This window comes from Bemisia tabaci, chromosome 10, assembly GCF_918797505.1.
Source record: "Bemisia tabaci chromosome 10, PGI_BMITA_v3".
Lineage (NCBI taxonomy): Eukaryota > Metazoa > Arthropoda > Insecta > Hemiptera > Aleyrodidae > Bemisia > Bemisia tabaci.
The window spans coordinates 24693523-24710042 of record NC_092802.1 but is presented as its reverse complement, the minus strand read 5'-3'; the positions used below and the strand labels follow the sequence as shown (position 1 = coordinate 24710042).

The 16520-nt window shown below is 40.7% G+C and overlaps 1 protein-coding gene across 2 annotated transcripts in view; it reads left to right on the top strand.

Moving 5' to 3' along the window:
• Positions 1-16520, top strand: part of LOC109042300 (puratrophin-1) — a 586997-nt gene that overhangs the window by 421588 nt on the left and 148889 nt on the right. For both annotated transcript variants that reach the window (XM_019058962.2, XM_072304834.1), the window contains exons 8-9: positions 2451-2686; positions 10886-11024. In XM_019058962.2, the coding sequence (XP_018914507.2) occupies positions 2451-2686; positions 10886-11024 (375 nt within the window). The remainder of the gene's footprint in view (positions 1-2450; positions 2687-10885; positions 11025-16520) is intronic.

Here is a 16520-nt window from a genome sequence, read left to right as displayed (position 1 = left end):
GCACTGCCAGAGATATCCTATGACTGAAAGTACACAGGTCTGGAAAACCGGGAATACATCAGTGGAAGCTAAGGCTAAGGACCTGTCCGAAAATGTCCTACACCGATAAAAATATTTGTGTGACCTGAATCACTGAGAACGAAAACGCACCTACTCGAAAAAATGAAATACATCAAGACACACACTGAATTGCACGGTAGGTGAAGAAGTTAATCTAAAAAAAGATTTTAGGTGTCGAAACTCAAGTACCTAAGGACACCGTCAAGGTCCGAGTTGGAACAGATGCGTTAATTTCAAGGACCTTTATGAAAACCGAGCATTTTCGAGTAACCGAGTTTGTGTGTTTTCGTTCTCACTGATTTACTTTTGGTTAATACAGGAAACCAACACAAACTGTGTGTCGATTTTGGTACAGTTTACGGTGAATTTAGCACTGAAACCAATTGAGAGACTGGGAAAACGCATTCCTCCGATTACGACGTTACTACTCGCCCCTCGTTTTTATCAAATTTCCTCAAGAAAACTAGCTATCATTTTTTCTTGAAATTGCACGGAGAAAAAAACTTCGTGCATGGGACCCGAAGTTGAGGTCATACGGATCTCTGAAGTTTTCTGATCACGCATCCGAAAACTTGAGGTCCAGCTGCCGAAGTTCGGGTCAGAAATCGAGGCACTTCGGTATGCACCGGAGTGTCTCAGATGATCAGATGTGTGACCCGAACCCTTCGGTACATATCGAAGTACTTCAGATGTCTGACCCGAAATTCGGCAGCTGGACCTCAAGTTCTTAGATACGTAATCCGAAAACTTCATAGATCCATATGACTTCAACTTCGGGTCCCACGCACGCAGTTTTTTTTCTCCGTGCATTATTTATAAAGTTACACGTGCAAAGTGATAATAGGCACGATATCTTTAACGCGCACCGTGGTTTACGCGCAATGCATGAAGTATCCTGCGGTCTTGTAAGGCGCTGCTACGCGCTGCGTACATACCGTGCTGTACGCGCAGTGCATGAAGTATCGTGCGGTCTTGTAAGGCGCTGCTACGCGCTGCGTTCATACCGTGCTGTACGCGCAGTGCATGAAGTATCCTGCGGTCTTGTAATAACTCTCCTTAAAAATTAACATATTACTTGAGAAAATTTGGCAAATCTCAAATATTGGTACGGTGTTTTTCTTTAGCACGGCAGTTCTGGTCAGACATCGAGGCGCACTTCGGTATGCACCGGAGTACTTCAGATGTCTGACCCGTACTTCGGCAACTGGACCTCACGTTTTTAGATACGAGATCCGGAAACTTCAGAGATCCATATGACCTGAACTTCGGGTCCCACGCACGAAGTTTTTTTCTGCGTGTGTCAACCGGAGGCTCCGGTTATTTTGCGTTTTACTTCCCGTATTAACCAAACTTTTGTGTTGAAACGAGAATTTAGCATAGAAAGCAATGGAGAGACTAGGAAAACGCATCCTTCCAATTACGAAGTTAGTATTCTCCACTCGTTTTAATTAAATTTCCTCAAAGAAACTAGCTGGCATCTCTTAAAATTGTCAACCGGAGGCTATGGTTATTTTGTGTCTTATTTCCCGCATTAACCAACATTTTGTGTTGAATTTCTCTTTGTGTGTTTGATTATGTCCTGTGAAAGGTTGGCGACAAGGGGTGGAGGAAGAGATCGGAAGGCGCCAATGGGTCACTAAACCATGAACGAATTTTGACTTGCGAATATAGTTTTCTAAAGGAAAATGACGCGTAGAACACGATGCGCACATTAAAAACGCGAACAAGTAACTCAATAACCGAGAAATGCGCAGTTCAAATCGCTCAACTTATACGCAAATTTAAAACGCCCCGGTTTCGCGCCGCGCCGAATGATGTCATCCGGCACCAATCAGAAGCGGGCACGGGTTTCCACGACTTCCGTCAAATGTCTATCTACTCTTCGTATATGAAAACAATATTGAAGTCGAAATTATACCTTTTGAATTCAAGACTTGAATCTCATTCATATGTTAGCTGCAATAAACGAGCAACATTTCCATGTTGAAACACGTTTTATTTTTACAAACATTAGAGGAAAATGAGAGAAGATTGCGATATGACTACCGCAGTGCGTCAACACCGTCAGTTTCCCGCCATTCGGGTGCGTTTAAAATGTCTTGCAGTTTTTAGATTTTTCAAAAGCGGGTTTCTCCGCGATTTCGGCTCCATAAAAATGCGGAAAAATCACCACGTTATCTACTCACATTGTACTTTCAGAATATTCAATTTCATTCAAACGAGGTTTAGTGACCCATTGCCTGATGGTCTCTGGGAAGATAGGGGGCAATGGCGATTGGGCGTCGCAGAGCGCGAGGCTGCGCTACAAAAGCGGCTTAATGTATGTGTGTTGGATTTTATCCCAGTGTGAGCGAACCGTTTTTCATCGTGAATTTGTTTCTCTGTTGCAGGAATGCGAGCCTTTCATCAACTCTTGCCACCTCTGCGGGAAGAAGCTCGTCACGGTGTTGCGCGACGTGGGCACCAATGACGACGCGTTGAGCCGCGGGGACCTCTACTGGGAGTTCCGCGGGATCTCGCACCTCCTCTCCGAACCGGAGCTCATCAAACTCTGTCGTCACGGGCCCAAAACCCTCGCCCAAATCAAAGAGAGATCCGAGTGGCTTCCCGACAGCGAACACGTTAAGTAAGTACCCCTAATTTTTATCTTCGGGCAGCACTGCCGTGCCAAGGAAAAACGCCGTATGAGCCTTTAAGCGTTGCCAAATTTCCTTTGAAAAATCACGCAATTTTGAGATTATTGACAAATATTTTTCTTCCAATTTTTCAGGGAATTTCCTTCTTAATTTGATCTTATCAGTGTAAAAATTTCAAGATAAAACGCCGTATGAGCCTTTGGTGTTGTCAAATTTCCTCTGAAAAATCACGAATTTTTGGGAATGTTTATAAAAAATTGTCTTCCGATTTTTCAGAGAATTTCGTTTGTAATTTGATCCTAACAGTAAAAATTTTAAGGAAAAATATTTATATCTTTCCTCAAAAACCAAAATTTTATCGAAGGAAATTTGGCATCTCTCGGATGTTCATACGCCGTATGAGCCGTTAGGCGTTGCCAAATTTCCTTTGAAAAATCACGAGTTTTTAGAAGTATGTATAAATATTCTTATTCCGATTTTTCAGAGAATTTCTTTCGTAATTTGATCCTCATAGTGTACAAATTTCACGGAAAAAATCGAAAACTTTGCTCAAAAACAAAAATTTTATTGGAGGAAATTTTGCAACTCTGGAATGTTCATACGCCGTTTTTTTCTCACCACGTTACGGGCTCGTCCTCAGTAAACGCTCCGTAACTCCATTCTAGATTTTTTCAGTTAGTAGGTGACACACTTTTTTACAACCAAGAAACCAATATGACCATTTATTCTTCTTAATGCTGAAGTAACTATAGCATACCATTGAGAATTCAGATTTACAAAATGAAGCATCATAGTGATCAGGTTCTCTCGTAATAGAACAGTATGTGTGGAAGAAAAGTGCAAAGCCCTGTTTGAAGTTACGTCGTTTTTTCTGTGCGTGGTAGTCTGTGGTGGATGACTTCATTCTTAGTGTCTCGTAAATTTTCTGGCGTCCAAGTGAATGTGAAACGTTAAAAAAATTAGTGTTTTTAGCAATTGTAGAAGTTATCAACTATCAGGACACGAAGTTGAGCACGCGCAAGTGACCAATTCAATAAAATATCTCGCTATCATGCGAGCACCCCTGACGCAAGACCCTTCCAGCGATACTCGGGAGACTTGTACGCAAGGTTAGGGAAATAGTAGGGTTTTTGTTATCTGATCACAGCGTGCTGCCCACTGGAAGTTGTATCATTTTCGTAACGTGGCTCTGAAAGGGTAAATGAAGGTATCTCCGGCCGAGGATCTAAGCTACCGCCGACAGCATAAATATCGGAGTTATTGGAGCATTGACAAAGGCATATGCATGGGCGCATGCGCTCGAGTCGGCTGCGGCATCGCCTCAACAATCGCGATTTTAATTAAAAACCACTTTCCATACACATTACATTACACATTACTTCAGGGGTTCTCAGTTTCAGGACGCTCGGCGGCTTCGATTTTCAAAGGCCAATCGCAAAAGTTCCCTCGGTAATCACCACACCTACAAAGAAAATATCTAAGGGATCGATTATCCCACTACGCATTGCGCGAAAACTGAAGATCCACCACGTAAATCCGATTAAATTAAGAGTATTGTTCCTTGAAGAATTGTTTAAGAGTCTGGAATCTGGACCCAATATACTTTTTTCCAGTGAAACCTTATGTAAGGTACACTGGAGAAAAAAACACATTGGATCTAGAGTCCAGATTCTTAAAAACATCGACAAGAAAAAATACTCTTGATTCAATCAGATTTAAGCTTAAATCAAGAACCAAGCCCTTTAATTTGAGCGGATTTCCTTTTGATGTAAGCAAAAATCTGATTGAATCAAGAGTCCTTTTTCTTGTCGATGTTTTCAAGAGTCTGGACTCTAGATCCAATGTGTTTTTTTTGTTTTTTTTTTTTCCAGTGTATCATCGAGAGTCATAGGGGTGAAAAATCTTAGAAATCCTTGAAATCTTACATGGCGGATCTTCAGTTTTCGCGCAATGCACGGTGGAATAAATCGATATACTTCCAATTCAAACCTTTCGCTGTATTATTTTGGGATAATCGGAATTCCAGTCCGTAGATAAATTTTTGAGGATGGTGTCTTGTGTGAAAATCATGATGTTGACTTTTACTATAATGCCATCTTTTGAGGCCTCCACAGACCTATTTTGATCCCTTTGTAAAACATCCTAATAAATAAACCAATCAAGGAGCGACGACACACACGGCTCCTAGCATTTCTCCTACCGGGCAGGGATCCCAATGAGCGTTCTTTTATCAGTCCATTAAATTGTCATAGGCGCATTCTAACACCTCCCTGTCGTGAAAAGCAGATTCCACAGCAAAGTTGAGAACGGCTGCTTGAGTGATTATACAAACACGCTAACTGCTCAACAATAATAGACTCCATAACTTTGCCACACTTCGACCGGTATAATTACCCTCGTATGATTGGTTCTCGATTAGTCCTCTTCTCCGTTCCTGTGCCGGCCGAAGGAACGGAAGAGAGCGGACCGGACCGGACGGAGTAGGTGCTCGATCCATCACGAATTAATGTGGGCTATGTTGTCAAACCGTGCCGAAATCCCTCCGAATTGGATGCTCGAAAATGGAAACCCGCAACTAGTTTTCCCTTGAGATTTGTTTAAACTGGGTGGCGACTGTTAGGGAAAATGTGAAAAAGTCATGGATTTTTTCTGAATGCCAGGAACTTTTTTCATTTTCAGTGGAGAACGCGCTCAGCACGAGTATTGGTAGTCACGGAATTCTTTTTTCTGAAGTCATTAAATTTCATCAAAATTAGGTAGGACTTTTCACCCCAAAAAAGTCGAGGAATTTCAAGGGTGAATGTTTATTTTTTTAAAAAACCCAAGGAGTTCAATGTTGCGGATTAAAGCATGAAATAATAGGGAATTAGGGATAAACATAAGAAGCACAGAAAAAAAGACCCTTTGATAATAGCAAATTCAAAATGTTGACCACCCCAGCGATTTTATTGCTAAGGAGAATTTGCCGGTGTCTGAATTTTGGTGAATATTATGTTTAAGATGAAACTACTGGGAGAACTGTGCACGAGAATTTCCTCGGTTTCTAAAATGAACAACTATCGGAGGAAATATGACAAGACAAGTGAATCTGCTAAAATACATGTATTGAAATGGGAAATGTCACCAGATGACGTCACAACGTGATACATTTTCCCACCGTTGAATCTATTTTTCTACCATTTCTCATATCAGAAAAAATTAATGAAAAATACTGTGGACTCGGTTCATTAAGCACTCTCAGATGAAGCAATAAAATTGTTTCGTGCAATTTCTGCATTTTGCCCTCTCATTTCCCTAGGAATGGGAAATGTCGCCAGATGACGTCACAAAGTGGTACATTTTCTCACTTTTAAATTTATTTTTCTATAATTTCCCATATCAGAAAAAATGATGAGAAAGACAGTGGACACTATACATCGTCGCTCCTCTGACGTAAGGGCATATTTCAATTTTCACGTGAGCCCTGTTTTACATATAAATCAATGCTTTCTGGAGCTCATGCGGAAATCAAGATACGACCTTACGTTAGAAGAGCAACGAAATGTGCACAATGCGCTCTCTCAGATGAAGCAATTAATTTTTTCGTACAACTTTTAAATTTTGCCTTCTCTTTTCCCTCCCTAATACAAGGAAAACTAATAAAAAAACACTCGGAATTAGAAACCTTGGGAATATTTTATGGGAATTCTGGCAACAGCGTTTTTCGAGTCGAAATGGAAACGACCCTTGATCAGAAGCTCGGCCGCTACGAATTCATTACACGCTGTTAATTTATCGATGCATATTAGCCAGTCCCGGCGCAATGATAGCTGCCTGGCTTTGGCTTTCCTCTCCCGACAATGCTGCCGTGTTCAGTAAAAACACCGTATGAACATCCAGACGTTGCCAAATTTCTCCCTGTAAAACATTCATATTATAAGAAAATTCGTGGATATTTTTCCTTGAAATTTACAGACATTGCAGATTAAATTGCGGGTGAAATTTTCTTGAAAAAATGGCGAAAAAATATTCAGAAGTTTCCCTGAAAATGCGCGTTTTATCGAAGGAAATTTGACAACGCCTGAAGGTTTATACGGCGTTTTTCCTCAGAAAGAGCCGGTCGCGCAGGCGGTGCTAAAGGGACCGCCACTCCAAAAGCTCTTCGCCGCGCAAAGCTCTATCGGGTTCCTCGGGCTAAAATTCAGAAAATTGCTTCGTGACTTCGCAGGTTTTCTTCGCGGTCTTCCCCGCTTCGCAGCTTTCGGAGAGACTATTTATTATTCCCGGAATAATGGGATATTGAACCTCACGAACCCTCTCGAATAGCACTGTACGCAGAGATGTTTTCGCACACGTCTTTACTTGCAATTTATGCATCTCCTTTTTTGGTCAGTCTGCGATTTTTCATCTTTGGTCCTTTCGGAACGTCAGGATTGTTGTTATGGTTTTGTAGTGAAATTTCAATGTGTCTAGCAGGGTGAGAAGCGGACTCGAAGGGGGGGGGGATTGGAACAACACTGTATGGAGGTAGGAAAAAATGTGTTTTTTCAGGGATTTTTTCGTTAACGCAGGAAGTATTGCTTTGTGTTTTGAAAAATTGTGAATTTTGCGAAAATTCCGAAAATTATTTCGTTTCTCTGTCGGTTTTTTGTCCTTTCTGGAGTCAATGGTGCAATACGTGAGCGCTGACAATTTCAACAAAAAGTGTTGGTTTATTTTTCCCCAGAAAAATAGAATACGTGCGGAGACTGATCAATTGGACTGCATTTTACAATTTGGAACTATGAAAATTCTGGCCTGGTTTAAAAACAACGTATGTACCATCAGTTTCCCTATGCTCATAAGTGTTTTTTTCAGATGAGCCAGAATGAATTGTTCCAAATTGCAAAATGCAGTCCAATCATACCAAAAATAGCACCCAATACTTAGGCCCTTTGCCATCGGAATGACAATTTATCGGTGGAATATATCCAGACAAGCATATCACAATATATCAAGGTTATTATACTGAAAAAGTAGTTTATGTAATTAAATAATCTTTTCTGGAAGCGCAATGGGTATGGCAAAACTTCTTTTTTCCCGGTCGAGATGAAATATTGAGGACGAATAAAAGTATCGAAAAATGTCTAAGATAATTTAAGCGAGAACTCTATATTCCTCTCCGTAGAGCCGGTTTTGTGCAGGTCATAGTAAGAAGCTCAGATCACCATAGAATCTCTACTTCCCCTCCCATCCGTCGGGCATTGTTTTAATGACTTCCATTCATCGCTTGCATTGCTTTCCATCGCATTTCCTTCCGCCCTCTCCTCTAATTGATAGCGCACAGTTGCGGCGGGGAAAGGTCATCGAAAGTGAGAGGCTTTTTCAACGCATCAGTTTCTCTCCTCACTTGTTTATTATTTCATTCCTCCAACCAATCAGTTGAGTAACTTGACGTAAATTACACTCTTACTATATAGTAATTACTCTAATGAGACTTTTTGTTTGTAGGAGCTTTTAGAATTCAAAGGTCCACCTTTATTAACACTTTATCTTCTCCACACTTGGCTCTAAAAATTGGTCTGGGATTCGTATTTTTCTTCTATGATAATAAGCGAGACAATTGTAGACGTGGTAATAATTAAAGAAGGAATTTAAACTCGTTTTCAGTGGTATGGAAAATGTTGATCGCAAGGGTATGTCAATGAGTTTAAAAAAATCGCAGATTTCAGAAAAAAGAAGTCGCTAATTTCATAAAAAAAAGAGACCAGTAAAAGAAACAAATGGTCCACCAAGTTTTCCATATGTTTGAGGAGGGTCACTGAGTTTATTAGCCCTTTTGAGGGAAAAATATCTCACCGATTGTTTTCAAATTTAGCAATGAAAATTATTGGTTTTTTTACCATCAATCTTTCTAGTATATACTGTCATTGATCGGTCATCCAGCAAATCTGAAATTAATGTACTCAGTGATAAAAACTCTGAATACACACATGAATTTGACCAATACTCAACCGAAAGATCCCATCTACATATTTGGATAATTTTCTTTTCGAAAATTCGGCAAAATCTTCGAAATTTGATTGACCTCAGGAATATTAAGCAGGCTTAGATACTGGACAAAAAACCTGCCTTGATTATCAGTCTTTAACACAGCAACTCTAGCATGAATTCCCTTGCTATGCGAGGAAGTACTATTTCCGCCTCAATTTAGAAACAAAGAATGCGCCAACAGCTTTCTTGTGCTAATTGGTGCTTATACGACTGAGCCAGAAATGTTAATTTCTGGTTGAATGATGAAGCTCAGATAAAATTGCCAGAAAACGGACTTCGTTTTGGAATAGGGCATCACTATTTTTGAGTCATTTTAGAAACTATTTATGCTCCATTAGTTTCCCTATTCAGTCAGGTAATTTTATGCATCAGCCAGAAAAAGTAATTCCTTATTGCAAAATGTAGTCCAAATATGTGTAACATGGACTTCATTTTGGAATAGGTACCCCACTATTTTTGGCTCATTTCAGAAACAAGTTATGTCCATTAGTTTTTCAATTTAGTTAGGTGATTGTACGCATCAGCCAGGAAAATTAGTTCCTTATCGCAAAATACAGTCCAAATATGTGTCACGGACAACAATATTATCACTTTCGCTACGTACCACGATTCTACATTTCGTTCCCTGCGCGAATCTTCACCACCCAACCCACTCGGTAACCTCCCGCCATAGCTTTTCGTGCACATCTCGGCGAAGGGTATTTCTGTCCACCTCTGCCCGCGTCAGCCGAAGAATGATATCCTCGCTCAATTGTCCGCAGGGACCACTTTCAGTTGTGGACAATGGAATGTAGGCCTGGGGATTCCTCTCCCGAGACACCGGACGCGGATCCTTGGAAAGCTAAATGATAATTACTGGCGCGTCGCGTCGGCGTCGCGGTGGGAACCGCGATCGGGTCAAGGGGTCAGTCTGGACGTCCGGGGACCCGCATCCCCCCGACGAATCCGCTGAATTATTCTCCGAGGGGTACTCTCGCTCTTTGCATATTCAAGACCAGAAAAGATTTGAAGTGATTCTCGGGAAAAGTGTATGTCCTCGTTGCATGTCAACGAGAAATTAAACACTGGAAAAAAACACATCGGATCTAGAGTTCCGACTCTTAAAAACATCGAAAAGAAAAAATACTCTTGATTCAATCAGATTTAAGCCTAAATCAAGAACCAAGCCTCCTAATTTGAGCGGATTTCCTTTTGATTTAAGCTTAAATCTGGTTGAATCAAGAGTCCTTTTTCTTGTCAATGTTTTCAAGAGTCTGGACTCTAGATCCAATGTGTTTTTTTTCCAGTGAGGGTGTCTAGCATCAGGATTTTCCGATTCCATCAGGATTTGAGGTCAATCAGGATTTAATCCCGATTTCATCAGGATTTGAGGAAAAATCGGTCGTAAAATCAGCATTTGAGAAAAGTCGGCTGTCCGATCGGACTTTTTTATGCTTTCGCATACGCTTATTCAGAGATTTTAATTTTTCTCCGCAAAAAATCAGGATTTGGAATGATTATGAAATCAGGATTTAGCAGTCAAAAATCGGAATAACCGGGATTTCATCAGGATTTCCCAAAATGAAAAAAAACTAGACACCCTGCAAAAGTTTGGTTAATATAGGAAGTAAAACATGAAATAATCTTAGCCTTCGGTTGACGATTTCACGAGAAAACATGCAAGCCAGTTTTCTTGATAAATTTAGTAAAAAGTGATCGGTGAATGCCAACGTCGCAATCGAAGGAATGCATTTCTCCCACAGAAAAAAATGAATTGCTGATTTAACAATTAAATTGTTGCAAAATATTTTCGAAAGTTTTTTAAGTGTACATTTTACAATAGTGCACAGCGAATTTATTCACGGGGGTGGTTAAGCATCTATTTATTGTAAAATCTACTTTTAAACATGTCGGACACTTTTTATATACCTAACGTCAAAATTTTTAAATCAGCAATATCGGTTTTTTTTTCGTTCAGTCTCTTCATCGTTTCCGTCGCTAAATTCATCGTAAACTGTACTAAAATCAATACAAAATTTTTGTTGGTTTGTGTTTCACTTCCTATATTAACCAAAAGTAACCCACGAACACAAACATTTTTATCAGTGTAGTGCTGTTTAGTGCTGCTAAAGTTCTACACAAATATTTTTCATGAATTTACTTTGTTACAATGTGATTTTTTCTTTTGTTTTTCGCAGAGAGCGGACAGAAACAGCCTCTCGGTTGTTCTCGGAGATCAGAGAAGCGACAGCTCGGCTTCAGGAACTACACGATAAACGGCGAGAAAAACTACGCGAACTAGCGCACCTCAAGAGTTTGGCCGATGAGACGTCACAAGTAAGTCTGCATGTAGTATTCAAAATGACCTTTGGGTTTTTCATGTCCTCCTGTTGTTTTACCTAAGAATGCCCTAAACGAAAGTAATGAAAAGACTAAGAAACTTTGAAGGAAGCTTTCGTTGATGGTCCAAACTTTCACCCTGAGATGGATCTTTAGACAGGGTTAAAGTCTTTAACTTTGAAACCTATCGCTGTTATCAACTGGACTCCATTTTGCAATTACACGGAAAAAAGTGTTAGGCTTGTCTCCTAAAATTCTGGCACTACCCCATCGTGTTTGATGATATGGGCATTTGAATAATGTCCATATCATTCAACAGGCATGCAGGCATCGTGGGATAATTTGAGAAGTATGGATCTGATGCGCGAACCTCCTATACTTGACTTGACTTTGACGTTGACTTGACTTTGATTTCACTCATTTTGTCCGCGTGACAAGTTCGAAACGCCCAAATAAGATTATTTCAGCCATAAAGGATGACTTCTGAAGTATTCCAATTCGAGCAGAGCTCTGCATAAAAATTGGATGAGGCAGCGGTTCCTAAGCAGTGTGATTCAATCCTCACCTTGCCCCGTGGTCCATTGATTAGAATCTATTAAGCTCTTCGAAACTCTTTTCGTCAGCCCGGGCATAAATTCAATTTATGTTTATCTTGGCTTATATTCCTTCCGGACAATCGAATCAACTTAGCCATGCTAAGGAAGAACGACATATAAGCCTTCAGACGTTGCCGAATCCAATTTGAAAAACTGCGTGTTATATCCGGGAAACTTTTGAATATTTTCCCTTAATTTTCTCAGGTATTTTTATTTGCAATTTGATCTCAAATCAGTGTTGCCACAGAATTAAAAAAAATCAATTTCCCTAGCATTTCCCTGGCACATTTTGGTAGAAATCCCTGACAATTGAAGATATGCCAGATGGTTAAAAAGACGTAATTTGAAATAGTTTTTCCGGCAAAGTTTGTTGTTCGAAACGTCAAACCCATTCTAAAAAGCAAATAAAGGTGAATTAACACTTTTTCCCTGACACTTATATCAAGTTCCTTTACATTTCCTGGTTTGTGCTGACTTTTTAAAATTCCCCGATTTTCCCGGTAATCCCTGACTGTGGCAGCCCTGCAATTTCTGAGGCATTTTTATCCACAATTTGATCTTAAATATCTGAAAATTTAAATAAAAAATATTTAAATTCATCCTCGAATATACATAGTTTATTGAGGGAGACTTGGCAACATCCGATGGTTCATACGGCGTTTTTCCATAGCACGACAAAACTCCTCACGTGCGAGGAGTGGTCTTCAGGCGTGTGTCTCAGTCCGCAGATGTCTCTGCAGTTTTTTTCGGCTGCCCGAACTCCATTAAGCTGTTTGATGGATCAATTCTCGCACCACTCCGCACTTTAGATGCCCCCCTACAGCCCCCCCCCCCCCAACGCCCCCGGGTGCGAGGTCAACGAACTGAACTTGGACCTTAGTTGCGGCACTTCGTAAAGGCACGGGTAAGACAAACACAATCCGAAGTCAATCAGCAAAGATCAGTTAAATCTACAAAGTCGATTACTAAATTGATTTGTTATTCTTATTCTCGGTTCCTCGTGTCTACATTTGACGTGTGACTGAAACGATCCGACCGAAGACTGAGATACCATCTGTTTTTGAAAGGGTCAGAAAATCTAAACACTTTTGTTTTGATCCACACTAAGACCCGAGTACTGTAGGTATTAGGATGCTTGAATAGTGCTGGATTTATACTATTTCTTTTTAATAATTTAGTTTTTAGGAATAAATTCAGCATACCATATGAAATACGAGCTTAACACTAATTTTCCTGAGATTTAACTAGGGGGCGGATTTACAGATTACAATGAAAAGGAGATAAATCCTGTGATACATTGGTACTGGTCAGTTCGAGGACCCACTCCTGTGTGAATTTTCCTATTTTCCTATCCTTTCGTTAAAGTCTCCGAGATCGTCCACAAAAGTCATTCATAATTGCGTATTCAAAGAGACCGAGTGGAATTGTATTCAAAACTTCCTAAGTTCTAGCAGTAACACCTGTAGCCTGATTATTTAAATTGATGGACTAAGCGATAGACAAAAAGAAAATCAAACGATTCTATCGGTATAGACGAGTGATTTTTTCAGACTAAAGGAGGAAATTATGTACTGAATAAATTGCTTCGCGTGAGTTAGTCAGTTAGCCTATTAATTACCTCTTTTGTCCATGACAACCGCCCGCGTCCACCAGCGGGCTGATTATTGAAATTGATAGACAAACCGATAGAAAAAGAAGACATAGAGAGTAAGAAGCGATCCTACAGGTGGATACGGGTGGTTCTTATAGATTGAGGGAGAAAATGATGGACTAATTTTCGGGTCTCTCGTGGGTTGCCATCCCACGTCCTTTGTCCATTGCAACCACCCGCTTCCACCGGTAGGATCCCTCCAAATCCCTTTTGTCTTCTTTGTCTATAGCTTTGTCTATCAATTTCAATGATCGACCCGCCGGAGGATCGCTCCATTTTTATCTTGTCTTCTTTGTCTATAGCTGTGTCCAATAATCAGCCCGTCAATATACGTCTTATTAACAAACGTCAATTCGGCACAAAATTGTCCAAGGAAACTGTGTTACTGTTACTACTGTCAGTATAGTTGCCACGTGCGGAAACGCGACAACTCGTGCCAATGGCAATGACAGTGGCGTGGTGTGCTTTACGATACATCGATTGATCTGCCATTTAAACCTATAGGACAGGATCGCTAAACAGGGTGTTGGAAACGAACACCTGAACTCTCGATTCTTTACCATACCTTCAAATGGGGAAGTATCGATAACCGATCATTCTCGCATCGCTTTGGACTGCAATGGCCAAGTGGGTGAGCCCCGTAGCCCCGGACTGAGGTGGACCCGCCCAAGACAAACATCCGATGCACATCCAATCGTCCCGTCGAATGTTTGTCGTTGTTTTTTGTTAGCCGTCCGATGTCCGATAGTCGGCCACTCGTAAAAGCGGACGATAAAACCACCGTTATCCCCTAACATTGCATAGAACCCATTGAATTCGGCATGGTGAGGCCCATCGATTTTCGTCGATAAATTGGACGTGTTTCTGCCAAACGGAAGTATGTGCATTATGACGTGAGCTCTGTCATGCATGTATGCTTATGGGTCTCAGGGCTCATGTCTTAATGCACATAGTTCCGTTTGGCAGAGATACGTCCAATTGTCGTTTCTTTGATGCAATGACGCATCTGCATTTCGAAGTTGCAAAATCTACTCAAAGGAGTCTTTTTCTCGCGCTAAAATGACACCGATGTCTCCATCCAAAATTTACCATTATTACTGACGATACTCGGTGAATAATTCTAAAAAAATTATAATATCAAATGGCCCGTAGTTCCCAAGTGATAATAAAAAGTGCGAATGAAATTTTGTAATTTTGACATTTAGTTACGTTCTTTCGTCTCGGAAACGACGAAACTTGCCACCATTTATGACACGGGATTCGATGCATTGCAACGCGCACTTAGGCGAGTCTTGCCTCGGGTGCAATCGTCGTAGATCGATTTACGATCGTTTTTAAGTGTTGAGATTGGCCTGCAGGTAGCGCTGTTGACCGTGAGAGCCACTGTCCTCTTTATGGTTTACTCGTTTAATGGGAGGAATATTCTGTCATCTGAATCTCGGATTCACTTTTTTTCTCTCTTCTAGCTAAGGCGGCTTTTAAAACTGACGGAGGGTAAGCCTTGACAAATCCGTCGAAGTAAATGTTGAAGTTTTTACAAAGTTTAACAAGTTTTAAGCTGAAAACCTAAAAAAAGCTAAAAAAAGTGACTGGGCTGCCATTTATTTGGGGACTCCAAAACTGAAAACACGGCAACCCTGCTAATGTATTTGCTCCCTACCTTTGCATGGAGAGTTTGTCTTGATGTAGAGGTGAACTCTCAGGATAGCGTGGGATATCCCCTCCATTTTGGCCTGAACTTGAGAGCTTTTTTTGAGCTTGGGAATTGATTTCAGAGTAAACCAGTCGATTTTCTCGCGAACTTTTGCATAAGAAGCAACAGTCAAATCGCAAATTCCTCACACAACATCTCCATCTTTACCTGAAGAGTGAGTCAACAGTAAAATTGATGATAAAACGTGTTAATCCTCAGATCCAAGCGTGCAAATTTTAAATGTAGCAAGTCAGGTAGATTTTTTTGTTCCGGAAAAACGTGGAAAAGTCACCAACTTTTCCTCCTAGCCTGAAGGCACCCTGTATTTGTCCAAGTGTAGGCGCTAGCGATCTCAGGATTTGAAAGTCTAGCGTCTCCGTAACCAGCTCACCTTATAACCTCTGACCAGACGTGTTGCGGGTGGTGTCAGTCGGAGATTCGAGGAATTGCGATAACTTTCTTTCCATTTCGTTGAGTTGTCACAGATGTTGCTTGCACAGGCTTCCGGGCTGTGGCTCTCGAAGATTCATATCAGGAGAGGAACAGGAGTGTCCGGCGCAAGTGCAAAGCGTAAATTAGCATTTGCTCCTGCAGAGTGCGTTGGCGGTCGAGTGGCCGAAAATACTCGACTTTCTAAGCTGGAGAGTCGGCGCACTGTGGGAGGAACCTTGGCAATTGAGAACTAAGTTACAGAGTTTTCTTTCGTGAGAGAGTTCGAGAATTTCCGTTAAAACTCTCACTTTAAATACGTGCGTGCTCACAGAAATCTATTCCTTTCCTAATTGCCTTATACCGGAAAAAAAGTGAAGTTGATGTAACATTCTGGATGACAAAAAAGTGTGAGAGAACTTCTAAAATGCTGAATTACCCGCTACAGCAGTTACTTCAGCCATGCCAAGATGTAAAATAAATGCTATGGCCTGGCGTGCTTTGCGATGTATCGATTGTTCTGCCATTTAAAGCTATGGTAAAGAATCGATTATTAGGGTGTTCGCTGCGAACACCCTGATTATCGATCCTCTTCCATAGGTTTAAATGGCATAACAAATCGCAAAGCACGCCACGCCACTGGCTGTGGCGAATTTGTGCATCGGTTTATAAGCTATCGTACTCTTTGTTTACATCCAAAATGTCAAGTCAACTTCACTGTTTCGGTGTAGTTTTGGCGTCTACCATTTAACACATAAATACCATCAGTTTTAGCAGTTCTTCAGCTTATTGTTAGCCTTCACGAAAAATGTTAGACAAGATTTTAGTTTTTACGTTGCATTTTTGCACTTAACTTTGTTTTTAGCATCATGAGTATATTAGATTTTATAGACATTGACAAAATTATTATGATTTTTTCATAGCTCTTCCAATCGTTAATCTCACGTAAATCTTACTTAAATAGCGAACCAAAAGGTTTCTTGATTCGCACTTTCTTACAAATTGTTTACGCTTTCTAAAATCCAAAATTATCAGTCAATGCTGCTGTGAGCGTCTTCAGCTCCTGACCGTGACCCACAGTGCGGCGCGCCTTGAAAGTCAAATTTGGTCAGAGGTAGCTCACG